This window comes from Spea bombifrons, chromosome 7 (genome assembly GCF_027358695.1).
Source record: "Spea bombifrons isolate aSpeBom1 chromosome 7, aSpeBom1.2.pri, whole genome shotgun sequence".
NCBI classification, from domain to species: domain Eukaryota; kingdom Metazoa; phylum Chordata; class Amphibia; order Anura; family Pelobatidae; genus Spea; species Spea bombifrons.
The window spans coordinates 35688001-35715735 of record NC_071093.1 but is presented as its reverse complement, the minus strand read 5'-3'; the positions used below and the strand labels follow the sequence as shown (position 1 = coordinate 35715735).

General features: G+C 37.1%; 1 protein-coding gene across 2 annotated transcripts in view; it reads left to right on the top strand.

Moving 5' to 3' along the window:
• The first annotated feature begins 9843 nt into the window (after window positions 1–9843).
• Window positions 9844–27735, top strand: part of SHISA9 (shisa family member 9) — a 107965-nt gene continuing 90073 nt past the window's right edge. For both annotated transcript variants that reach the window (XM_053470447.1, XM_053470446.1), the window contains exon 1: window positions 9844–10518. In XM_053470447.1, the coding sequence (XP_053326422.1) occupies window positions 10001–10518 (518 nt within the window). In that variant the 5' untranslated portion in view covers window positions 9844–10000. The remainder of the gene's footprint in view (window positions 10519–27735) is intronic.

Sequence of the window (27735 nt, the reverse complement as noted above, 5' to 3'; positions counted from 1 at the left end):
TTAATTCTTTGTGTGTGTTTCTGGTCTGAAAGCTTAATTCTAACTCTCAGAAAGAAGGAAAACGAGAAGGAGCGTGAACTCTGACTGTCCCGGAGTGTACATTTTCTTAAGCATCTCTGGTTAATAAGGCTACCTGGCATTTTTTTAAGGAGCTCTAGGGAAAACATGTTTTTTTTTCAAATGATCTTGTAACTTTTCAGTTAAATATTTGAACATGTGTGGCTTCAGGGGACTTACCCTTTAAATATTTGAACATTTATTGCTTCAGGTGATAACCATGTTCACTAGTACTTACAGCAAGACAGTTGTAGTAGACACATGTTCAATACTACTAGAAGCATTGTTAGTTACACTAACAAGGATAAACCATTGTTAACAAGAGGAAAGCAGAAGTCATTTGTTTTATACTAGAGTGAGCATAAAGGTTACATTCAGCTACGGCAAATGGAACACGATACACTGGTACACAGGATCTGTTCTAACCATTTATCTCTTTCATGGTAAATGCTGTATGTATCAAAACGTGTTTGATGAGATATGACAGCGCAGAATGCCTCTATGTCTCCCACAATGATGTCAAGAAACTCCTAATTCTTGCTAAAATGTGCGCTGACACACACACACAGAGTCATAATTTAATTTATGATCCATTAAAAAGCTGCTAAATCTCACGTGGCTCATAGAGTTATTTTATGGGGATTTGCCATTGCAATACTTTAATGCCTAGGTAATATTGATGAAGGCAAAATCAGTAACCCTGTCCTCTACCAACAATTCATCTGTAGATCCTATTTTTAAAGACTCTTGAGTAATTATTTTCAAACTGTGATTCAATAATTAAGATAAGGTATGTCTATATATTCTGTTGAATAATTTTATTCTCTTACCATCTTAGTTATACTATATGACCAAAAGTATGTGGACACCCCATTCACACTCACAGAGTAGGATGCCAAGTGCTGAAGCGTGTAGCGCGTAAAAATCACCTATGCTCTGTAGAATCACTGACTAGAGTTTCAAGATGCTTCCGGAAGCAATTTCAGCCCAAGCACCGTGCATCGGGAGACTCATTAAATGAGTTTCTATGGTCGAGCAGCTGCACACAAGCCTAAGATCACTAAGTGCGAGACAAAGCATATGCTGGAGTGGTGTAAAGCACAGCACCACTTGATTCTGGAGCAGTGGAAACGTTCTCTGGAGTCATGAATCACTCTTCACTGGAAGTCTGATGGACGAATCTGGGTTTGGCAGATGCTAGGAAAACACTACCTACCGGAATGCATAGTGCCTGCTGTAAAGTTCTGTGGAGGAGGGATAATGGTCTGGGGCTGTTTTTTCCAGGGTTTGAGCCCGTCACTTCCAGTGAAGGGCAATGTTAATGCTACAGCATACAGAGACATTTTAGACAATAGTATGCTTCCAACTTTGTGGCACCAGTCTGTGGAAGGGGAACTTGAGTGGCCTGCTCAGAGGCCTAACCTTAACCCCTTTGAACTCCTTTGGAATTAATTAGAATGTCTATTGTGAACCAGACCTTCTCGTCCTACATCAGTGCCTGACCTCACAGATGCTTTTTTGGCTGAATTGGCACAAATTTCCACCACTTTGTGGAAAGCCTTCTCAAAAGAGTAAAGGCTGTTATAGTCACAGAGGGTTGGAGTCTATATGAATGCCCATGGCTTTGGAATAGGATGTCCAACAAGGTTATATAGATGTAATGGTCAAGTGTCCAGATACTTTTGGTCATATAACATGTCCACCCTGATGTACTATCATTTATATGACTACAAGGGCATTGTCTCCTCTGGGACCAATTTTGAATAAAAATATGAATTAGTTAATGTCATCTATAGAGCGGAGTTATAAAAAATCCTGTCCCACTCCATACCCATGTAACAAGTTTCTTTTTTCAACATTACTTTCTTGACTTTTACATCTCCCACAGATCATGTATTCCTCAAAAAGATTAAGCTTTTAGAAAGCATGTCTACGTCTTGCTTATTTTTGGAACCTTAGTGACAAAAGTTTCACATATTACATGTTTAACAATTTACTCTTAATTCATATAATTTTTAATCTCACATATTATGTGGAATGCCTTACCCTAATAATTTATCCAAATGCATGTATTCTGCTATCAAACAGTTTTGGATAGTTTAGGGTCTGCAACCAATATTACAGACTCTACATCTGTTTCCTTGATGTGAACTATGAACTTCTACAAATGGCATTTTTTGATGTTTCTCTTCACGTAGGTTTTGAAGCCAATAAGCCGGTGCAGGAAACAAGCTACTTCCCGAAGGCAATCAACAGATAACAAGCGAGAAGGAAGAGATACTAGTTGGAATCTGATTATTAGTGTTCAACACATGTTTTTTGACAGCCTTCTAGAGCAACTATTACTATGCAGAAAATGTAGGAATTACCTGATTGCTCAATAATGCTAGAGAACCAGGTGGATGGGTCATCAAACATGTGGCACATTATTTCATCATCAGACACGTTACTTCAAAGCAATTACTTTGGTTTGTATATCTGTTTCTAACAATAAAAATGGTATAAGGATTGAAGCACACCACTGCAGCCGATGACATCTCTCTTTAATCAAAGTACTCGTGATAAATAAAAAAAAGTTCCAAGTAATGAATTTCATTAGCCTTGTGAGACAACTTAATTCCTTCCCCCTCTTCACTATGTTTGCCCGGGTATCTTCCAAAAAAATACATACTTTTTTTAGAAGATGCCTACTGTGAAATAACGTGTGGTACATATATTTTGCACATTTGTTGCAATATACTTTTTATCTCTCAAATTCTATTATAGCTATCCAAATCATATGCGCTTGAACAGGTGGCAGCCTGAGATAGCACATGATGAACTCTATGCCCCAAATAAATTATTTAAATTCTATATTTGTGAGAATAAAAACGTACTTTTATTTAATTCCTGTCAATATTTTTTATATGATTCTAGAAACTTCAAAAAATTGGGAACTTGGTAACAATTAAAACAAGCTGGAACTACACAGGCTGTAGTAATAACAGTACTAATACTATTAACAAATATCAATATAAGTAATATCAACAATATATTCAACTCTTTTTATTGCGTAAGTTCTGCAGGATTGACCCTTCATATCACATTATTATATCAGGTCAACTTTCTTTCATACAATGTCTGAATTGGCTACTACAAACTATGTAACAATGGAGACTACGTTTAAAAAGTTATTTTGGTGGCGAAAGTGAAGGAACCTGCAGTAACAGTTGCAACACGTTACAACATTAACCCCTTAATGACAAAGCCCGTACATGTACGGGCTCAAAATGGATTGCTTTCAATGGGTTTAGGGACTGCCCATTGTCCTTAAGGGGTTAAACCATAAGTGCTTTTTAGATATAACTCCCAATAGGTTCATCCGATGAGAAATTGCTAATGTTTTGAAACAATGCGTCTTCTTTGATTTCCTTTTGTGTTAAAAATTTGATTTACACAACAATGCATAATCATTTATACCCTGGAAGATCATCCCATGGGAATTGTGGCTCCTTGGTTGACGGTTGACACATTCTTAATATGCTGCTTTTATGTCACAATATTTGGGGAGTAAACACATTGCATTTTTTTTGCATTCTTTCTTATAGGCATGTGGATATTTAATATGCACTTCTGACCCCTTCCTACCCATATTTTATTAATTAATATTAATAATAATAAAGTGGCTCTGGGTTCACAGATTCAATAGCGCTTACAAATCTTTTACATTTTTACATTCAGCCTAGGCCAAGGCACGATGTTTGATGGTCTGTCACAAAATCTGGGGCAGATCACCGTACTGGGCAATTGTCTCCCTGCTGTGCTGCTTGCTCAGGTGGCTGGTTGGGTAGATCACAGATCTCCCCTGTTGCTGGTCCACTGGCACCATGGAAGTCTGTGGCTACCTGGTACTGCCTCTAGCATTCTTGCCCCGGACATTCTTCAGAGGATGCATGGCAGAGTCTTTGCTAGGAAACTACCCTGGGTAAGACCTAAGGTTGCAAATCCTATAAGTATTCAACAGGGGGTATTTACAGGCTATTAGTCCATCAAGGCAAAGTCTTAAATAGTTAGTACCCCCTCCAAAAAGATGATAATATTGTATATTATCCTAGATACAATGTGGAAAATAGGACATGTGATAGAGTATGAGATAACTCTTTCGGTCTCTGTTTTTGTCTGTTTAATCCATTGTACAACACTGCAGAATACGTTGGCACCCTGTTAATAAAACCTAATAATAATAGCTGAATTACTCCAAAGCCATGATCTTACAACGCATGATACTCTGGCTCTCACTGAGTTAATTCTATCCGCCTTTACTAGAGTCCTTGGAGCTCCTCTGTCTGTTCCTCCCTCCTTCTTCAGGCTGCTGTCCCTGTCCTCCTGACCTCTGTAACCCCCCCTCCATTGACAGGATTGAAGAGGGGTTAGTGATATTCAAAGCAGACGCCTGCCCTGTCTAACCTCTGTCTAGTGCGGCAGTGGAAAGATGGAAGCAGGGAAGAAATGGCAAGGGGGGCAAGCTGAGAACACCGCGCCATGTTTTATAGAAGCAGGATGCACATTTGCTGCCCCTAGTTAATTCCACAGTTTGCTTTATACGTTAAGGAGATACTTTTGGGGAAACTAGGTTGTATTGTGAACAAAAGGCTCATATTTGGTAGCTGGTAATTTCATAGAGTACAAACACATGATCACAGGGAATGATTTGGTCAATGGAGCAGCTGGTCCTCAAAGCAACTGCTCAATTTATCCTCCCTTAGAAACTACCCTCCTTAAGAAGTGCGCTTATTCCTGGATGAACATCTTGGCAGTCAGTGTTACAGAAGAGCTGTAGACTTAACCCTTGCTCTTGAACTACTAATTTTCTGGTTTTAATAATTTCCTTCTTTCTATGTAATTTTCTGTCTATACTTCTATATTTCCTTAAAATCAATGTTCCACTTTTCAAATATTTGTTATCTATAAAATGCCATGTTGTGTAAAAAGGGTCTTATCTCCATAGCAACTAATGAAATATTCCTTGTAGTTTTACTAATCCATTGGTTGCTATAGTGACAAGACCACTTTTCAAGTGGTTTGTCAGAATCATTTTTTTAAGTAAAACCTCCACGTGCATCCAACAGGATATTAACCCCCATTAGAAACCTTTTTGCCAATTCTGTGACTCATCACCCCAATTGGTTACATACAAATCTCTAAAACTGGTTGGTGAGGGGCCATTTTGTGGCACTATTTAATCCTAAACTGTACTATATGTACCCATTCAATTAGGGAGTGCATTTTACTGTGATATGAGAGTGATATCTTTAGGGTTAATTCACTAAAGTTGAAAATGTTGGCATACCTGGGAAATTGTATGCATACCTCGGTTTGCCCTACAGGATCAGAGTATCACGTTTGATTAATGGGCCTATGAGTCAGCCATTGATCTCTAGATGAGAGGAGTGTTGTCTAGCTTTGTCCACTCTATTTAGTTCCACTTGCTGCCCTCACCCTGCCCAGCTGTGGCTATTTCTGCCCCTTGGTGCAAGTAACCCAGTCCCCTCCTGCCCGGGTCTGCTACCCTTCCATCTCTATATGCAGCAAAAGGGGGAGGCATCCAGTGGAGCATTTCCTGTCAGGTTTCTGGGTATGTAAGTAAGTGAGGTGTGGTGGAATTAATAATTTATATTAACCAGGCCCAGAATGACCATCTAGCATACCGGGCAAATGGCCAATGCGTAGATGGTCAAGGTAGCCAATGCTTACCTCATTCAGTGTGCGGCCGCAGGCTCAATATGCGCAACTATTTGCTGCTAGAGTGTAGAGTTTGCTGCTAGAGTGTAAGAGCATAGCATGTGGCCAGACGTATCCAGCTTGTGGCCACAAGAACATAATTTAGTGGCTTCTGGCCTTAGACCACAACATTTGCTTTTCTGCTTTTTTACAAGAGAAACTCACTGGCCCTTCTTATACCAATGCAATGAGCTAACACTTTTCATCTCAAGCAACTCTCCCGCAACTCACTAATTGCATATCTGTCTATCTGTCTCTCTATCCATCTATCTTCTCATGCAGGTTCACCTAAAAAAAGATACTTTCATGTGCGTGTCTCAAGATGTTCTGCAGCAGCTACCACATACCCCCAACATTTCAGGTGTGTAATTTGGAAAAGGGACTGGCAGGAGCTGGCACCATAAGCATGCAGCGCCACCACCAGGAGTGGATAGGTTCTGAAGCTCTGTCACTCGCCCACCATACCTGCAGTGGGTCGAGAGGAGCTGGAAGGGAAGTCGCATAGACAGTAGCAAAGACCTCTGATGATTTTACAGCTTCCTGAGCTGGTCAGGAAAGGTCATATAGTCTCCCCGTCTGACCCACGATCCCCACTGCCCACAAAAGTGAAACAGTGTGGCAGCTACCCAGGGCACCAGGAAAGTTTGATTGTTTAGAGGTATGCTACAGGCTCTCTTATACACCTCTTTATAGTCCCAAAGTGACCATCATGTTCAGGTATAGTTAAATAACTAATCAAAAAGTATCATTATACTATTATTTTATCAGCCAGATGTCTGAAAGTAATGGGAGTTCTATTCCAGAACAGGGTGAAATTTGGCAATTTGCCATCCTTAATCAATATCACAAAATGTCCTAGCTTATTAACCTATCCTTACTGTACATATAGATAGGGAGGATGTGTCACCATCACAAGGTGTTTGACGAGTATACAAACAGCACAGCTTGAGTTTTGTGACATCTGAAAAAAAGGAAAAAACACAGATTGTCCATTTTTTATAACACTTAAGATAAATAGAAGATATCCCCCAGCCCCCAGCCTTTCCTTGAACAGATTTTCCACCATTCTTCATGATATATTTAGAAATGATGAAACATTCGCTGGTGAATCACATGTATCTGTGAGATATTTTTGTCCTCACTGGATTTTGTTTGTCCCTCACTCTCTACCCATAGCCTCTTCAAACCATTTCCCTCTTTCAGATGGTCACTAAACCACACACCTGATCCAATTTGATACTGGCACCTGCACTTTTTTTTCAATGTTTTATATATATATATATATATATATATATATATATGCTAGCTTATACTTAGGGCCAATAAAACATACATTTAGAAAGGTATGGCAGAATTAGAACTGAATAAGATGAACTGATACATTAGGTAAGTACCCTGCTTGCAAGCTTACATATATATATATATATATATATATATTTCATTTTACTTTGTCTTTGTAAAAGCCATGTCTTTCCCTAAAAGCTTGCGTAACCCTTTTCTTACTAAGCCAGGCAATGCCAAGTCGAGCACAGTCGAGACACATCTCTATGTGTTTTTACAGGGGCTACTAAGATAATCATTAAAAAAGTTGTATAATACAATGTTAATGCATATTTCCATAGGTATTAATAAATAGAGAAATGTTTCATATGTCTTGAGCATGTGTTTGCATTATGTGAGTATACATCCTCACATATAGCAGAAAGGCTAGAAACTCTCACTGCTCACTTGGTTCAGACGTATTCCTTTGAGTTGGAAAGTTCACACGTTGCATACAAACACAGGGTGAAATCAACCCTTTGTCTTTCATTACATTCCTTCGAAGACTCATAAGCCATTGGCACCTTTTCCATGGCCACTGTTCTTTGTCTGTTGTTCTCTCTCTCCATGGTGCTGAAAGCTAAGAACTGCATACAGACACAAAACACCAAGAGCTTCACGCAGATACAAAACACTGCGGCTGGTTAGTGTTGTCCTCACCTAAATGGGAGGTGTGATGATAAACCCTCTTCTGCCCCACACCTTCTCTTCCTGCAGCTTTTTTTTCCCCGTGTGCGTTTCAGCACTTGTGGAATCAAGGAGAGCAGAAAGGAGTGTGGATTATTTAGAGTGGTACAAAGCGAGAGAAAGAAGAAAGGGAGAGGGAGAAGAGAAGGGGGGTAGGAAAGAAGAGCAGGAAGGAGTAGTGGTAGTGGAAGGATGGAAATGGGTCATGAGTATCGGAAGGAGATCCTCCAGAAGCTGTAGGGGTGCGTGACTTAACCTTGCCATTATCAGTGGATCGATTGCAGTGATTTACATCCGCTCATAATGCTAAATAAATGTTAAATATGAACGGAATGAACAGCAAGGGCTCCTGTCCTACTATGTATATATATATAATGGTGTCCAACACAAGCTCAGCATATGCTCATAAACCAAAGGTTTCTTGCGTTAGAAAATGTATTTCCACAGCACCTGCATTATAATTTAATCAGCCTCTTAATGGTGCATATCTATCTATCTATCTATCTATCTATCTATCTATCTATCTGTCCATCTATCTATCTATGATCTATCTATCTATCTATCTATCTATCTATCTATCTGTCTATGATCTATCTATCTATCTATCTATCTATCTATCTATCTATCTATCTATCTATCTATCTATCTGTCTATATCTATATACCTATCTTTCTATCTATCTATCTATCTATCTATCTATCTATCTATCTATCTATCTATCTATCTGTCTATATCTATATACCTATCTTTCTATCTATCTATCTATCTATCTATCTATCTATCTATCTATCTATCTATCTATCTATCTATCTGTCTATGATCTATCTATCTATCTATCTATCTCTCTGTCTATATCTATATACCTATCTTTCTATCTATCTATCTATCTATCTATCTATCTATCTATCTATCTATCTATCTATCTGTCTATGATCTATCTATCTATCTATCTATCTATCTGTCTATATCTATATACCTATCTATCTATCTATGCACAACAAAGGAGGGAATCAGTGCATTCCCGGTAAACACATACTGCAAATTGTATACATACTATTGAAAACACTTATCTCGTGTATAGATATTCAGGATTCAGCCACACAATACTGCCATGCATTGCTTAGCCCCCTACATAAAAATACTCCAAAGTTAGTCGTATCCACTCCTCACCTGACTGTTTTGCTTACAGTGAAGCTAAACCAGTGGCGCTGCATTACTTTTAAACCCACGGAGTCTCTCCTGTAATTGAAATCCCTCTTTGGACACTATTATGGAAGCACATGTGTTGTGCGGTCAGAATAGATAGTAATATGCGATGTATATGCTATTTCTATATATATGGCACACACCTACAGACAGATACGTGCTATATATACTGGTATACGAAGAGACTGATTAAATCGTATTTAACATGCCGTAGATGCAGGAGGTATGGGAATACATTGGAAGAACACTCGTGTGCGAGTTCATTTGTTTGTATGTGTTGTGGATTAGATTATATCTAAAACGATTTACACAGATATACATTTTCTTTCTTCCTGCAATGAAGATCGGTATAATTTAGTTCCTCGGTAAGAAACAGGGAAACTTTTGGATTATGAGAGTGCTTGATCTTGTTTTTGGCTACTGAGAGTGCACAGCGTCATATACAAGGGGAAGGATGGGAATCCTTACTGCTCACTTGGTTCACATTTAACCTTTTAAGTGTCAGAAAGCTATGCACAAAATCCCCTAGCGTTTGTAAGGTTAAATCACACACCCCCTTCATCTGTTGGAATCACTCCCTCAAATACTCATGACCCATTGCCACCCCTCCCTCATCCCTCCCTCTCCCTCCTCCTCTTCTTGCCTACCCCCTCCACCTCCCTCTCTCTCTTTTTCTCTCTCTTTACACTACTCTAAACAATCCAGATTCCCCTCTGCTTTCCTCGATTCCACAAGTGCTGAATAGCAAGAGCTGAACACAGACACAGAGAGATCACCGCAAAAAGAGAACTGTGGGGAAGAAGAGGGTTATCATCACACCTCCCTTCAAGGTGAGGACTGCAATGCCCAGTTGTACTATTGATGACGATGGACCTTGATTGATGGGCTAAGGTCCTCTGTGTTCTCCTCATGGTTGTCTCTTACAACTTTGGATCTTCCAAATCACTATAAAGGAAGATAGTTACTTATCATGAAAGGTCTTAAGGCGATTCTTTATTACTTCTTAGTAGATCTCTTTACTTTGCTCTGTTGGGCACAGAGCAAAGGTGGTCAGCACTTTGGAAGCACTGTGGTGGTATCCGATGTAAACCTTTCAAACCATGGAGATTTAGGGTCGTCGGAGCCCCCTCAGACTGCTGAGGGTTGCAGAGGATATTTTGATGTTATGGGGCAATGGGACCCTCCCTTTAATTGCAGCTCCGGGGAATTTCTCTACTGCTGTGGTACTTGTGGCTTCAGATACTGCTGTAAGTTCAAACAAGCCAAACTGGACCAGAGTATATGCACTAACTACGACAGACCGAACTGGCTAGCTCCTGGAAAGACTCCCCCAAAGATTGATGATCCTCTGCTTGATCCCAATAGGGATAAAGCTAACCTGATTGTCTATATCATATGTGGAGTAGTAGCTGTCATGGTCCTTGTTGGAATTTTCACCAAACTCGGTCTGGAGAAAGCTCATAGACCGCAGAGGGAAAATATGTCAAGGTAGGTCATCATTAAGCATGTAACCTCTCGTCGTCTTCAGAAATGTCCTAAAGTGTCCCCTATCTGCATTCTCTGCACCTCAAGCCCTGTATTGCCACCAGAAGCGATATTTCCTCTCTTAACTCTTTATGATCCCAAGGGAACTCATCAAGAACACCAGTGTTTCTCAGATAAAGATCATGTTCTCTTTTATCACGATTAGGTGGTAATCTAAGAAATGTCACCTGCATTTGTTTACTTCGGCTATTACAGTTACAGTGTCAAGTGAAGACGGTATAGATGGGTCAGGTGTCCTTGTACACTACCTCCCTTAGATTATGAAGTTATTCCATCAATTATAACCTTACTGTGGTATAAACAATACAGTACCTCACTCATCCGCCACATGAAAGCCTCTTCTGTGCTCTGCAGCATTTGTATTTGTGTTAGGAAGTATAATATACACCTGCATGGTGTGCAGGTATTTAGGTTAAACTCATTTGTCTTAAAGACATCTTCCAACGGCTAATGACTTCATCTTTTCTTTACACAGGGTTAAACCTCTAGTCTACACAATATTCTTCCCTATGTTTATGAATAAAAGATGAGATTTTTTGGAGGAAAATGGATAGTTTGTTTGTATCAGTACATTGGGTCATGATGGGGGGGGGCAGTTCTCGGGGGCAGTTCCCATTTTCTAGGCTGCTGTTCTGTTGTTTTGTGATTTATCATGAGAAAAACAAGAGAGAGACGATAGGAGAGATATAGATAGATAAATAGATAGATAGATTCGATTTTGCATCAATAGTTGAGAAGCTGATGGATGAGTAAAAAAAGGCAAGAGTAAAATATATGAGATGGGGAGAGAAAGAAAGATGTGTGTGGGCACTGGGCAGGTTGACAGCTTGGGACAAAAGCCCATTTTTTTATCATCTCAACATTCAGATCGTGTCAGCTCCAGTGTGAAGACATATTTTTAACTTCTCTGTGTTCTGATTCATTATGCAAATCTCAGCCACATGATAGCAGATGGAAACAAAAAAAACAGGTTGAGATCTATAAAATTTGACTTTTCCGCGATTCTAGAAGCATCACGAATACCGTGTGCTGAATGTACAGATGCCTTTATAAGCGCATATATCTATGCAGTTATGCAAGCGTGTAAAATGATGTATGCAGACTGTAGGAAATCTTGTGAAAAATGTTTGGTAACAAAGTATTACTTGACATGATGTCATTAGGTAGTGATAAATAAAGGCTGTTTATATATATATATATATATATATATATATATATATACAGTGCACATACTTTTAACCCAAGGCTTGTGCTACTATGCCCCACATTACGATCACTTATTACAGCAGTGAGAAAATATGCCATTAATACTCTTGTTTACTTGTTACTGTGTACATTGTGTTCTGGTTATATACACGATACGCTTGGAGGATGTTCTGGATGTTAGGTCTACCATTAACAGAAATAAACAGTTCACCAGTATATAACAAGGTTTTAATAATAATAAGCTATAGTTGATTTAATTATTTTTTTAACAGGATATTTTTCTCATTTTCTCTGCAGCCATTAAAATAGAGTCATTGATTTCCTTTTCATATTGTTTATCTTCTCCCTTGGGAAACTGTACCTTTTAGACATTTTGATGAATGCTTTCCTCCCCAGCCTAACCGCTTACCATTCAGGGATAGGACTGAATAAGCAAGGGAGATATTTAGTGTGAATTGTTCTCTAAGGAAAAGCCAAAACCATTTTTAGCAGCATAAAATGTCACACAGCAGAATTCTCATTCCACTATGGCAAGCGTTTCACGCGGAATTATGTTCTTTCATTTGTATTGTACTTTATTTCGGGTTTAGCTATCTGCTAACAATGAGTAAAACGCACTGTGAAAAAGGAACAATGAGCAATTAAGCAGAGTCTGACCCCTGGTGTAGTCACCGTACCTTTCCCCATTTTTCTAGACTATAAACCTTATAGTTTGTCATATATATAAAATTGAGATAAATTGATAAGGCTTTTGTGGATATGTGCTTAGAGATAGCGCAGGTATAGCGCAGGTATTGAGACTTTTCAATGCTTTCATTCGCAACAGAAGAATTTGTTATGTAGTAAAAACACTTTTTCTTAATATATCGTATTTGGTGTATTTGGTGTGTATTGGAAACATCCTTATAAATGGCAGCTCTGGTGAAAAGTGGCCAATGTTGAGCAATTAGCAGGACAATTCAGTTGGTCGCCATGGTAACTGCACAACATTTCATAACTTTGACCCCGATTAGGCATTTGAGATGTTTCTTTCATTTCTGGTTTTGGCATGCTGGTACTCACATACGTTTATATATTACCTCTCAAAAAGGGGAAATAAAGAAAAGGCGGAATATCATTTTTATGCATAATATTGAAAATAATGCACCCAAGCAAAATAATGTAGACTGAATTTATGGCAGTGACCTCAAAAAAGATCAATTCAATATCAACAATGGCTCAAAGATGTAAGAATAACCAGCAGGGCATGTTTAATTATTTTTATAAACATATACTAACTAAAGAAGTTTGGGGAAATCATAGACTGTTCTAAGGCTATTCAGCTGTCTGCAAAATTAAGGTAGGATATACCTGAGACCAATATGAAGGTTTAGTCACGGGCCATTTAAAATACATTTGGATCTTCTACGTAAAATCACCTACAAGATAATGTATTCACAGCTGTACCGACCAGTTCTATTTCTTACCTCCCGAAGTCGGGTAGCATTCCGTAATTATATTGCTCTACTGAACTATAGAGAAAATATTGAATCCGGTATAACGGTCAACATACCATCTGTTGATGGCCTGAAGCTCCCATCATTATTCTTAACTAGTACATTTTTTTGTATTGGTCATGTATTCCTTGGTTACATGTACAGTAAATTGCCTTTTATTCTTATGGAATGATGCAAAAAATGTATTTAGATGAAAAAGAAAATCAAATAATTGCCCTTTGCGGTGTTCTAGGAGTGTTCCCTATGACATCTGTAATTGTAATCAGCTGAACAGTTACAACATATAATAAGTGGTTATGCTCTGGAGCAATAGATTGACAGGCTGAGGGGTGATGTAAGGGTATAGGATATATAGGGCAAGGTGGATGACTGATGGAATAGGCTCTGGATACTGAGTCATACTGTATAGGGCATTTAGGCATTTAATAATTTGCATTAAACAAAGAATAACTGATTTAACCTATTGTACCAGATAGGTGAATATGGTAACTGTTAACCATTTGTCAATATTCTTAATCACGTTTTTTAATTTTTTAATGTTGAATCAGAAGCGGGAGAAACTTTTCATTGAAGCCCTGTAACCGTACAATTAAACATATTGGTGGACACTAGGCTCTGGACCTTTTAGCCAACTTCCTTCTCTTCACAATTCTTCCCATGCCAAGTAACAGGTTGTATACTGTATAGACCCAAATCATATATATACACGAGGCATAGATATAGATATATTGCTATAAGCCACAAATTGAAAAACGTATAGCTGCTCATTTAGTGAATGATGTGGCTTTTTAGCAGCTGCTACAGCTTTGACTAATTTCTACATCACATGGCAGTTTGGCATAGGTGTCAAATACAGTCTAGAACAGTGTAAACCAGTCAACAAAAACCCAGAAACAAAATGGAATGCTGAACAAAGAACGGCATGCATAAATATTGGGATAACTTTGAAATGTTGATCCACACACAAGTGCATTTTCATTAAAAAAGTACCTTACTAGGATTCCAATTATGATTCCTGCTGACATTTTATTAAGCGTAAATAACTGAAGTCTATAGGGTATGAGCTTATATAAATGAGTGTTAAATAACGGGATTACCAGAACTCTTTTAACAAAAGGTCTGCTCCACTGCTTGTCAATGAACTACTGGGATGGTGGACAGAGATCTTAGCATTCCCCATATAATGGGGACCCAGTGTAGGTATCATTAAACACCTGGAACTCCCAGGACATTGGACTTGGTGTACATGCATCCATTTTTAAAGAATCTTTTGTATGGGATACATGAAATAACGTCACATTTCTTCTGACTGCTGCTAAAGGAATCTTAATAGGCGAAAGCCATAAAAATGAGAGCACCTAGAACAGAGGATTTCCCTACCAAGTAGAAACCAAGTGAAAACATTTGATGGACCTCAAACATAATATCCAGAAGACAAATGAACAGTATTGTGTTCAGAATGCTATAAATGAATTACATTAATATTTAAGGATGTATTTTCTATCTGACACTAGGAAATGATCTATCCCTGGTTATATAATTGTGTTCTACATCCATTAAAACAACTCCCATGTACTGTCCTTAAGCAGCCAGCAATGGAAGTTTATAGAGAATCATCACATAATTGTTGATTAATCCAACGTTAGCGGGATAGTAGGTCTCATGATAATTAAATACCTAACATCTAAAACTAATAATTCAGGCATCTAATCACCAATGGCTCTCTTAAGTGTAACTCTTTACTTACCTTTCTAATTATGACTGATTCTAATTCAAAATATATGAAAGAATTAGGAAGTTTTAAGATCACAAGATAAAGTCCTCTATCATACCTGCATATTTTGACTTATAGAATATTAAATGGAGGCTTGCCTGCCATGCAGTTTTACCATAAACAATAAACCCTTCTAAATAAACTATTTTCAGAAATCGCCGGCCAATAATCCTCGAATTATGTATGCATTACTGGTATAATAACATCAAAAATATTTACAGATTGGGCAAACCAGATTGTAACAGGTAGTTTTCAAAATGACATACTATCATCCTTGGAACAATGAGCCACTTTTGTGCTAAATATGTGTCAAACTTTGGCTTCTCAAACTGTTGCATCGTACATCTCATTGAGGCACAGACCTGCTATGATTTATGGAGTTTACTGTCTGATGAAAAACTTGGGTCTTGATCCCTCGTTGCTGAATGTGACAATTTCTTGAAAGTGTCTGCAATGTTCTTTAGAAAGATAACTGGGGATATGCATCACAAAGATTTCCTTTCATAGTAAAAAACATAAGAAACAAATGGCTATTTTGTGTTTTTAAGCCAATGCCAATAATCATATTTTCTAGTAAAACCTTAGATTACAATAAAAGTACTACTTACATAACATGAATATACTAACTATGCAAATAACTGCCATACTATGATTTTTTTCTGTCTACTGGTACTTTTTAATTTCTTTGTGATTCTACCTGGTTGCCCAGGAAACCGTAGTAAAATTAGCAGCATGGGATAATGGAGCAATCATCAAGGATTGAATGTGATTCAATGGAGAGCTCTCAGAAAATGATGTAATTCTGAAGTCTGAATTAGGTAAGATATGTTTCTTGTATAAAGTTAACTCTTGGCATTCAGCTACTTAAATAATCTTAGACATCAAGGTCACAATTTAGTAGTGAGGAGATATGGACACAACCCACAACACCACCAGTAGAACAGCAGAATATGAGTCAAAATGAAAGTAGAAAATATGATTATTTGGCATATTATTGGAAATATTATTTGATTTGTCCCATTTTTGACAATCTTTATGGATAAACTTCATTTTATGCTCAGAGATTTTAAATGATCGAATACCATACCATGGTATTTATATAAATCATGCTTTTTTTTTTTTTTTTTTTTTTATTTTTTACTGGGTATTCATTCTTTTTCAGTAGATATCGTGGAATATTCTGCAAAAAAACTCTTTGCTTAAAACATTATATTATAATGTCATAATCATGCAGGATGGACCTGTTTTCTTATACTGAAAAAGGTTGTTCTACGTTTTATTGGAACTAAATGTTCGCCAAAAACACATTTTATTTGGCATATAATAACAGAACAATTTTATGCACGTAAGAGGGTTTCAGCGCATATACAAGACAATTATAACATTCCTGCTTATGGTACATCTGCTGTTTCTAGTCCTGCATGTGAACTCCCTAAATAACTCACAATCTGTGACATGCTGTGCGTAATGAGATATTTTAAACATGCCTGTACATATTATAACCTTTCCATGCGTATCTCTGGCTGTGTGATTGCTTGGTTCAGCTAAGTAGCGCCACTAAAAAGGTCTATTTAACATAGAACCGTAAGAAAGTCTTGTAAATGGTGAATGTTTAGACAATCATTGAACATCTTTTCATGAGTACGGCAGAATAATCAGGCAGCCCGAGGTCAGAAAGTGCCACCGCGGTGACAAAGTGACTCTACATTTAGAAACATCACCATTACACTTATTTATATCTAACAGGTTTTTTAAGTGTTTGTTTAAGTTATATATATATTTTTTATTACCACAAAACATAAAAAGCAGAGAACATTGCTGATCCCCAATGCATCTGACTTTAAAATAAGCATAAGTGAATTTTCCGGGCGAGAAATGATACAAACAGGGCTGTTCCGAGGGTAGCATCAGGTGCAAAGTAATTCTCTGTTTTTTTTTAAATGTAATTACTTATTTTTCCCCAAATATATATATATATATATATATATATATATATACACACATACAGTATATGTATATATAGTTTTGAATTCTTACTTTACAACATTGTTTCACACCTGGTTTTTTTCTTTACGTTTTCCATAGGTTCTAATGATTTATGCACACAAACATTCTTCTCTGTACATATATGTACTCTCACATACATATACACTTGCACACATGTACATACACAATGATGTCTTTTCTGTGCATGAAGCTGAGAAGGGCTGGCGTCCACCTGAGCCACCCTCATCTGAGCCCTAGGCCCCTATTCACAATACCTATGGACCCCATACCCTTGTGGTGGCAGAAGCCGGATATGGTACGCCTCTGGTATCCCTTAAGACCAGACATGCGAAAAGTGGGACTTCTTGCCGTCTGTATATTTCTAGAGATTATTGGCATTCTGCAGGCAGTTTTCAGAATTTCACATTCTGATCAGGGATTTCCCTTTTGCCATAAGAATGATTACATTTATAACAGTTGGTAAACATGTTTTGTACTTATATAGTGTCATAAGGATATTCTTTAATCGGTTATGTAAAATTTCAAAAACATTTAATGGGTAATGGCAATTTTTGAAGATAGTTTCAACCCCAACCCGCCTTAAATCATTATTAAAAAAAAACTATTTTTTTTTAACATTTTGGAAAACCTTGAAGGGGAAAATTCACTCCTCACATGTTTTATTATTTAGCTTATCTGTATTCTTTTAAATTATGAAATAAAAGCTGCTGCCAACAAAAACAGCATCTGGAAATGTCTTATATTTACACATTTAAATAAAAAAAGTTGGGCTATTTTCTAGATTGGTTTGAAATTATTTGTACACATAGTTTAATTGATTGACATCAGCAGCACTGTTATGAAGCACATGACAATAATACGATAAGTGATAGGAGAAACCTGCACCATCTGCAATGATAACATTAGAAGTATTAATACTTAAAGGCTTAGAGGTATTCTGAATTCTTAAGATCGGTATTAGATAGATCATACCATTTAGGTTTGCGTAAGAAAAATATCACATCATCAAACTTTAAGCTGTTTTAATCGGCGCAATATCTATAAAGGTCATCTGTCCTAAAGATATAGGGACCTTTTGAGTTGGGTTGCTTAAAGTGGAGATCCTCAGATAAGATGTATGTGACTAGAAGATGTTCATTGTGAATGCGTCCCTCATAGACTTACTTTAGAATAGAATTATATATATATGGCAATGAGGTATACATAATGCTTTACAAAGACATGTAATGTTGACATACACTGTTAGGAAGCATGTGGAAACACATTATGCTCACCAAGTTCTACCGTTCCAAGATATTGCTAACCGCATTTATTTGGATGACGTCAGACAATCCCTCTGTAAATCTACTGCAAATTTCGCCTCAAAGGGCAGTCATATTTATCATTATGTATCATTCAATTAATGTATTTATCTATATATACAACATAAGTAAAGTTTTTTTTCCAAAGGTTGTAAATCAGTATAGTATAAATAATAACACATTGAGATAATGTTACATGGACTGTAACAACACAAACATTTTATTTGCATCAACACTTAATTGTTACCTTCCACATTTGATAGAAAAATAAAATAACTTTGTTAACAAATTTTGGTAACAAACATTTGTTAATAAAGTTTTGATGCAAGCAAAGGCAATAGCTGGTTTGTTAGCATGTCTTTGGAGAGGGGAATTGATGTTGAAGATTTGATAATATTGGTAGGACAGAGACAGTCCAATACATCATGTTGAGAGAACCGTGCTACATTCTTACTAAATGGGTTTGAAGAACCGTGAGGGCTTGAGCTGGACACTCAACCATCTGTGTGGGGTACAAGGAGCTGATGCTACCTGGAACCGAACCTAAACAAGTTTAAGATTATCCCCTCAAGTTTTGAGTCCCTATGGATTTCTATCAGGTACACGCATCTGAAGGATGAGATGTAGTAAACCATCCTCTGGTATATGTACCTCTGTGTATATGTAATATGTGATGTGTGTACATACCTTTTGTGTATATGAGGTGTGTAAGTGGTGTATAAGAACTATTATACTGCTGAAAATGTTCCCAGATGATGTCCCAGGCCCTGTAAAAGCTTATCATTATACTCCTAACCTATAAGTAAATCTATAATCAACTGACTTGCCGATATAACAGCAGCCTGCAGGGTGCTAGAAATGCAGATAACGTCTTAAACCTCCTCAAATACCCTGCATATTCACACGGCCATGTATTTTGATTTGTTTATCTGCGGCTACCCAAGCGTTATGCTGTAAATAATGTATTTTGAAGAAAATACAGGTTAGTGTGCAGTACCTTGAGAACATGTACTTGCTCATTTTGTGTATTACTTATTATGAATTATTTCAGTGGGGTCGGCTAATTTTAAGATCTGTGTAAAGTAAACACTTGCAAAACAGAAAGAAGGGCAAAAATATTGAATCATTTGCATTGTTCTTCGCCTATTGTAAAGGTTAGTCGATAGCTAAATACATTCAGAGTGCATTTGTCATGCTGGGTTGCTACGATACCTTATAAAAACAAACACAGCTGTGAAAAGAATATTTTAGAAATCTGTGTGTTTAAAAGAAATAACTCTAACCTCGTTATTCTTTGTATCACTCGTATGCTTATTTGTCTCATGTTTCCAAGGAACCTTAACTATTTTTTATTCATTAAAGGGACACTCCAGCCATCCAATGGGATGTAAAGCATATGATAGCTTTCAATTGCCCCTTTAAATGTTCATGTTGTCCATTTTACAAATTCATTGGGTGATTCTGGAGACCCCCCACGCATGCATTTGCCCCTTCCCGGCGCCTACAGCTCATTCATTTCAACGGGAGCACTTTCCTGCCACTGATTGGCTGATTGTGGGAGGAGGGCAGCTGCTGCAGCAGGGTTAAATATTCTGTGCCAGATAAGTGCTTTTATTTATTTTTTCATTTTGAATAATGCATGTTAAAGTACCCTGTAAGTACTTTAATATGTATTTTTCTATAGCAGGGGTATCATGGACTGTAAAGTTGAAATGAATGATTGCAGTTGCATTTGGAATTATAATTTATACCCTTGACAAGGGCATCCAGTATAAGTTTATCAGACCTCCTAGGGTAGAGTAACCAGAGTAATTGGCCAATCCCCAGATTGTGAACTCTGTCCCCAGAACGTTTTGGTCTCTTGAAATGTCTCCTAAACCCTACTTAATTTAAAAGGAGAAAATTAAAAAATAGCCCTGAATTTCATAAAAAAAAACTGATCATCCTAGGGGCTGAATCATAGTAATTATAGGGTCCCCCTGAAAATCCAAGTTACTTAATTTATATGTTCCCCAATGAGCAGCATGTTCTACATAGATTTACACTACATATATTTATTTACTATGTGAATTCTCATATAATATTTTATGTTTGTTTTACGCCTTATTGTAATGCTACCTAGTGTTACATTATTTTTTTTAATGTGATTTCAAACAATACTGTTATTTCTGTAATTCTTAAAAAATTGGAAGCAGAAATGTACATTTTATCTGTGTTAAATCAGTTGATTTCTCATGTGATGACGATAATGTATTATTCTGCTAAATATGTTTGTATTATATATTATTTATATATATTTACTTTGCATAAATGTACTCCTTTTATGTAATTATGTATCTATGTGAGCTACTGTGTAATATTAATGTATGTGAGCAGTCATTTGACAAACATTATTTGAGTGAGAATGGAGAAAAAAGAAGTGTATACTTAAACGTCAGAATTTCATACACAAATGAAATTTAAATAAAAAGCCGTGGGATATATGAAAAATGTGTATTATACAATCAGTCCCACAGATATGAGATATTGATTATTCCACCGTCAAGTAGATTACGTCAGGATATCATGCAAAAATTACATTTAAACGAAAAGCTATAGAATATATGAAATATGCATCTCATAAAGAAATGTGATACTCAACATTTTGCAGTCTGGGAAATGTATACATATTCTATACTTTGGATTACATTACCACCTGATTATGAATGACTCAACTAAACATTGCTGTCTTTTGTTTCATTAACATTTACCTATAGTAATTATGAGGATGGCTGACTTTTGACAGCAGCACCAGCATTTCCTTACAAGTACAAAATTGTTGTCGAATAAGTAAAAAATAAATAAAAACTCATTAGTGCTCAAACTTGTAAGGCGATACGATGTCTGTCTTTGTTAAATCATGCACTGCTTTTGTCACAGTCTGGAAGCCCATCTGAGTTAAGACAGACCCAATAGGCTACTAATATAACACCAAGCAGTTTAACATCCTCTCCCTTTGCAATTTTCTCATGTTACGCTCATTTAACAAGAGCAACAACCAGTGCTAGAAAGGAAAAAGAAATAAGACAAATTAGTCTCAAGCCATCAACGTCGTGTCTGAACAGCATCTAACTTGATAGGCTAAGCCTGTTTTATTTTCATTGTCTACACATTCTTGGCCGGATTTAAAACAATGTCGAGAACCCTTCGCTTGTTCTGTAAGCAACATAGCTTGCTAATATTGAAAAAATATATGTATACTAAATGAATTCTAAATATATTAATAATTTGTCTTGCCATTCTAAGCATATATTAATAAATCGTAATAAATTCTCAAACCGATTCAATGGGCTCCGCAGCAACCCTAAATTACAATGATAGATCACATGTCCAGCACCCCAAAGGCCCTCCCCGGCACCCAGATTGCACACATAGGACTTGCTCAGCACCCAGATTGCATCCACAGAATTGCCCAGCACCCATATTAAACATATCGTTTTTGCCAAGCACCCAGTTTGCACACACAGGACATGCCTCAGCACCCAGGTTACATCTAAAGGACTTGCCCAGCACTTAGGTTGCCTCCACAGAACTTGTCCAGCACCCATAACACACACTTAAGGATTTATACCAGCACCCAGATTACACACAGACACAGGGCTTGCCCAGATTGCATCCATAGGATTACCTAGCACCCAGATTGCACCTACAGTGGCCTCTCCTCAGAGTCTCAAGCCTTGTCTCAGGGCTCCTCTCAGGCTGGCTCACACACATCCATTCTATACACTTTAGGCCCAAAAATGTAACAGAAATGTATAGACTGTCAAAATACACACATATACGCTACTTTTATAAATGCCTGCCCATAAAAACACATGGCTGCCCATAAACACATACATACACATGCAAATTCACGCTTGTCACTAAACATTAACATCCTGGCTTATACTTGTTTTTGCATCTACACACTTGCTTACCCATAGACATACTTGCCTGACATACACACACTTTCAAAATACAAACACATTATTTCTCCCCTTTCTCTTAATGTCTTCCCTTTATCTCTCCCCTTTGCCACATCTCTCCTCCTTTTCATTATCTCATTCCATTTTTCCTATCTTCCCCCTTAGTCTCTCACTCTCTCTCTCCTTTCTTATTATCTCTGCAACTTTTCCTTATCTCATTTTCTCTCCCCTTTATTCCCATCCATCTTCTTTCTCTTTATCCCTCCCTTCTCGCTATATCTCCCCTTTCTCCTCATATTACCTCTTCTCTCTATCTCTCTCCCCTTTCTTTCTTCTCTTTATTATCTCTCCCATATATCTATATCGCTCCATTTTCTTACTATCTCTTCCCATTATTTACCTTGCTGAAGTCCTGTGGAACATGAGGCCTCTATCTCAGTGCTCTGTGGCGGTGCACCCGGCTTCACTGGTGACCCCGTGATATAATGTCACAATATGACCGCGAGAGAGCAGTGAGACAGAGGCCTCATGTCCCTACAACTGCAGTCCTCCTCTGTAGCTGACTGGACTCCCCACCCCTGGCCCTGCTCCTCCAGTGGTGGACCAGTAGTCCAGTCCACCGCAGACCAGGCACCCCCACGTAGGTCTGCGCTCTAGGCTGGCACCTACCTTGCTTATAGTTAGCGCCAGCCTTGTGAGTAAAGCCTTTAGGGACCAGGATACATATTCAATAATACTGGTGCTCCAGTTAACTGGGCAACTTTTGTTCTACTACTGGTTGAACACTTTGCATGAGAAAGCCTCCATATCAATATTTTCCCCATTCTATTCCAAAATGTCCTCTTTGCAATATAAACAATTATTGATTTATATAGCGCCATCTTTAGCACCATATTTTCCAGTGCTGTACATCTTTAGGTATTCACAGTGAAAAAAAATACTACCCCTGCCATTTACCCCAATGTCAAAAAACTCAACAAAGTGAAAATAAAAAAGTGTTTTATTTCATATTTGCACAATGTTTATTATGCTTCACTAAATAACATTAGGTATCTCTAACTCTTTGGTGGCCTCCTATGCCACTCAAATCATCCAAGCCTTCTGACAGAGTTCAAAGGAGAAATTAAACAAAGGCACAGAAGAATCATTTTGTCTGTGTTATTCAAAGGTTCATAAACTGCCTTTTTTTCCAAACAAAAAATTAATGGATGTTTGAAGTTGCTATGGTAACTTCCAAAAGCTGTGGGCGGCTTACTTTGATCTTATTGTATCTTATAGTGTTATCCATGATAATTTCTGTGCAACATGTGAAACCAGGCAGTTAGTCCAAAAACTATTGTCATCACGCTGAGCCTGTTCCACTTTTTAGGCTATTTCCAGACAGTATAATGTGGTCTGCATATTTAACATATTAAACAAACTGAATCTTGCCATAATAAAGAAACATGTTTTAAAAAAAAGACCATTTATGCCAGAGCTTGTGAAAACATCATCGCAAGATGCTGTCAGATACTTTGTTTAACCGTTAAAGTAACTCTGCATGGAATGTGTGAAAGTATCAACCCAACCTGTCATGTAGAATTTTCTATTTATTTTCTATTCATTTATTTAGATTGTGACTTTATAAATGTTTTAGATCTTAATTATTGTGTCTGAAACATGCGGTTATATTCTGGGGTAAATAAAACATATGATGACAATTTTATATACCAATAAGTCAGACATAAGATAACGATTGCACATGCCTGATAAATAATTTAAGAAGACATGAGCAGTAGATAAATGATTCAATGTCGTCTTTGAGGTGACCCTCAATGCTTACCTGGGGACCTCAGGGTTGACTCCCTAGAAGCACACCTTCTGCAGAGTAATGGCTTTGTTAAGGGGTGGGGCTAGCCATGCATAGGGGTAGAAGTGGGTGGGGAGTAGGTGGGTGTGGTCTAATGCTCCTCCCCTACCCTCATTGAGAAAGAAAAGGAGGCAGTGCTAAAGGCTGATAGGACTCCTTGTGTGTCTAGCTGATTGGATATTCCAGTATTTACAGATTTGCCACAAGCTTGTTTACTTATCAATAGGAGCTTGGCCTAAGAGTTGAATGTATGAGAGAGACTTTAGACTATAGTTGTGGTTGCATTGAATTTACCAGGTGACAGAGGAGGAACGAGTTTGAGTTAAGATGACTTGAAAATAACATGCAGCTGCAAACTGTACTTTTATATCAGCATAGAGACAAAAGTGACTACAATAATACACCAGCCTGGACAGTGGGTGGGAGAGATTATCGGGCATCGGCCCACCAGACATTTGCCAGAAGTGTACGATGGCCAGTCGGAATTTCTTATTATCTTACTTAGCTGTTAATAGGCACTTCCTTTCATAAACCCCACTGTATGGATTTAGAGCACACATTTTTGAACCTTGTCCAAAGAATATGAGAAATATGTTTTGGCTTCCTGAGGGATTCCCTTTATTTGTGCAATTTTCTGCTAACCTTTCTGCTGGCCTAAAACTGTTTCAAGAGCAGTTCTTCATTCAACTAAATGGCAAAAGAAACCAGGTTGTCCCTGAACGTCTGGAGGACTGCATTGTATACATCATGCACACTTATCGAAATAAGATAACTTTATAGTTCATTTTCTCTTTGACCTGATTATTCTTGCCAGTGACACTGGGGTTATCTAATAACTTGCTGGATACAAACAAAAATGTTTTTCTTTACATGGGCTTAGAAAAGGCAATTTTGTTGTAGATTTTTAAAGGTGTATTTCTTTTAAAATGAACAAGTTGCAACGATATAAATTCTACATTTCTAAGTAAATCTATTGTGTTTTTATGTTAAAGTACATAGAATTTGATGGCAGATAAGAGCCCATCTAGTCTTCCCATTTTTGCTGCTCAAACCCTAATCAGTCCCTAGTGTTAGATTCAGTATAGCTGTACGACTATCACATTTTTTCTGGGTCTGGGGATTGATACAGAGAAACTCTGGGTCGCGGGAGCAACATCACCAGGACCATCTACTGACATCAGCAGGACCGCCCATGACATCAGCGGGATCTCCCACCGATGTCAGCGGGGACTCTCACGCAAGAGGGGCTCCAGGTAGCTGTTCCCAGATATGCTTCTAACATTTTTTGTCATTTTAAATAAAACTCTTCTACTTTTTTCCATAGAGGCTCCACAAAATTAACAGGAGCTATATGGAATGTTTCTGAAAAAATTCAGAACAAGTAAGGAAAATGAAAGTTCTGAGAACAATTAAAATTCCTTATTAAACTATATTTTAGGGGAGCAGGTAGCAGAGGACTATTAACATTGGATGAGTCATACACAGAGAATAGAAACTAAAGCTCGCTTTTCAGGCTTTGATATTGATGTATATTGTACTTTACATTAATAATCTAGAAATGGAGCGATATGCTGGAAAATTCTATAGCAAGGATTTTAGGCTAGAAAGACATGTGAAAACACAATTTAATAAGTATATCACTGTATTATTTTAACATTGGAAATATACCAACACAAGAAATCTGAAAATACAATGCGAACAATGCAAATACCTATTGTATTTAACGGTTGACCTATATTACTTTAGTTGTGTATCTACATTTGGTGAACAAATGATGACGATCACAGCCTGACTACATATTACCCTGAATGCACCACTTTAAGACATGGACTATATATTATCATATTGGAAAAGTGGGTGATTATGTAATATGAATGTAATTGACAGATATTCACACCTTATCATAAAAATCAATAAGAACAGAGCTACCCCTAATCCAACCACTATTTCATTAACCTTTATTATTTTATTTTATTCTAGATTGTTACCTGATTAGGAGTAAGAGTAGGGGTAGCCTTGTAACAAAGCAACCTAAATTTGGAAGACAATATGCAAAGTGAGTACTACACAGCCTTGTCCAAAACACAGTTACAGGAAAGAAATACACAAAGACACAAACAAAACACAGAAATGATCCAGGTAATGAGTAAATGCATACCATGAGTAACGTACACCCTAGGGGCTGTAAGTGGAATTGCAAGTAAGATGCACAATAACTTCTGGTAGTGGCCTTAAAACCAGAGCAGCCCAGAGAGCAATTATATATAGAGAGTGAAAGGGAGACGGTGCATGTGCCTATGGTTTTGAAAGATGATTCAGTACTCTAGTATAGGTGTCATTATTAGAAAAATAAAACTTAATGATCATATAATTATTATCTTTCATTTACTTAGCACTGACAATTAACACAAAACTTCTTATAATACTTATATTCAAATGGAAAACAAATTAGAATTGACAGACTAAGACAAACTGATACATTAGGTAAAGAGGCTTTTTCATGAAAATATAAAGTACACTACAGTTTGGGCGAGGAACTCAGCTGTCTCCATATAATGTTGAAAGAAAACACTACTAGTTTGTAACAATTACAAGATATTTCAAGATTCTAAGGAAATGGACATGTATCTTCTTTCCTATTAACAGAAATCAGATACAGACAAAAAAAGCCAATTATTACTAGTACTGAGTATAAAGGAAAGGTTGTCCTGACTTTTAGATATGCTTTTAGTGATGCACAAATTAGAATTTGAAATCCCTATGTTTCTGTGATTTGATCTTACAGTACATTATTGAGTGGGTGCAGAATATTAAGGACGAGTGGGCTAAGTCATTTTTCATGTTTCGAGATTTGTTTTTAGACTAATATTGATGAATATAGTATTCTTAGAAGAATTCACTAAGGGGCAACAATGAGTTTTGAAAAAAAAGCATTTTACACCTTAAATATGCTCAACAGGAATAATGGACATATTTAATTAGTTTTAAGTTTTCATTAAAATAACCTCATTATATTTTAATTAGATACATTGCATAGGCCTGATTAGATATAAATGAGATGGTTTAAAAACTAGACAATTAAGAGGTCTTAATGGAGTCAACGTTAGATGAAACTTTAGCAACCCATTCAGAACAAGAAAATGTGCACATTATAGTTGATGGAAATTGAATTTAACGTGGTACTAAATAGCAGCCATAGTTATACCTGAGATATATGAATGACAATATTATTATTATTATTATATTATTATAAATTCATTATATTTAACATTCTCTATTGCTATTTTTTTTATCTGTGTTCAGATGTTTAGGAGAAGATATATATATTAAGATTGTTATTTATTTTTTTTGTCCAATTTTGGTGTGTTAATAAAAGTGTGCCTCAGTATCTAGTGATAGGTGTTATGCTGTACCACCGTCAGTACGTGCCTCAGTATATAGTGATAAGTGTTATGCTGTACCACCGTCAATGTTTGCCTCAGTATATAATGATGGCAGTTATGCTGTACCACCGTCAATGTTTGCCTCAGTATATAATGATAGCAGTTATGCTGTACCACCGTCAATGTGTGCCTCAGTATAT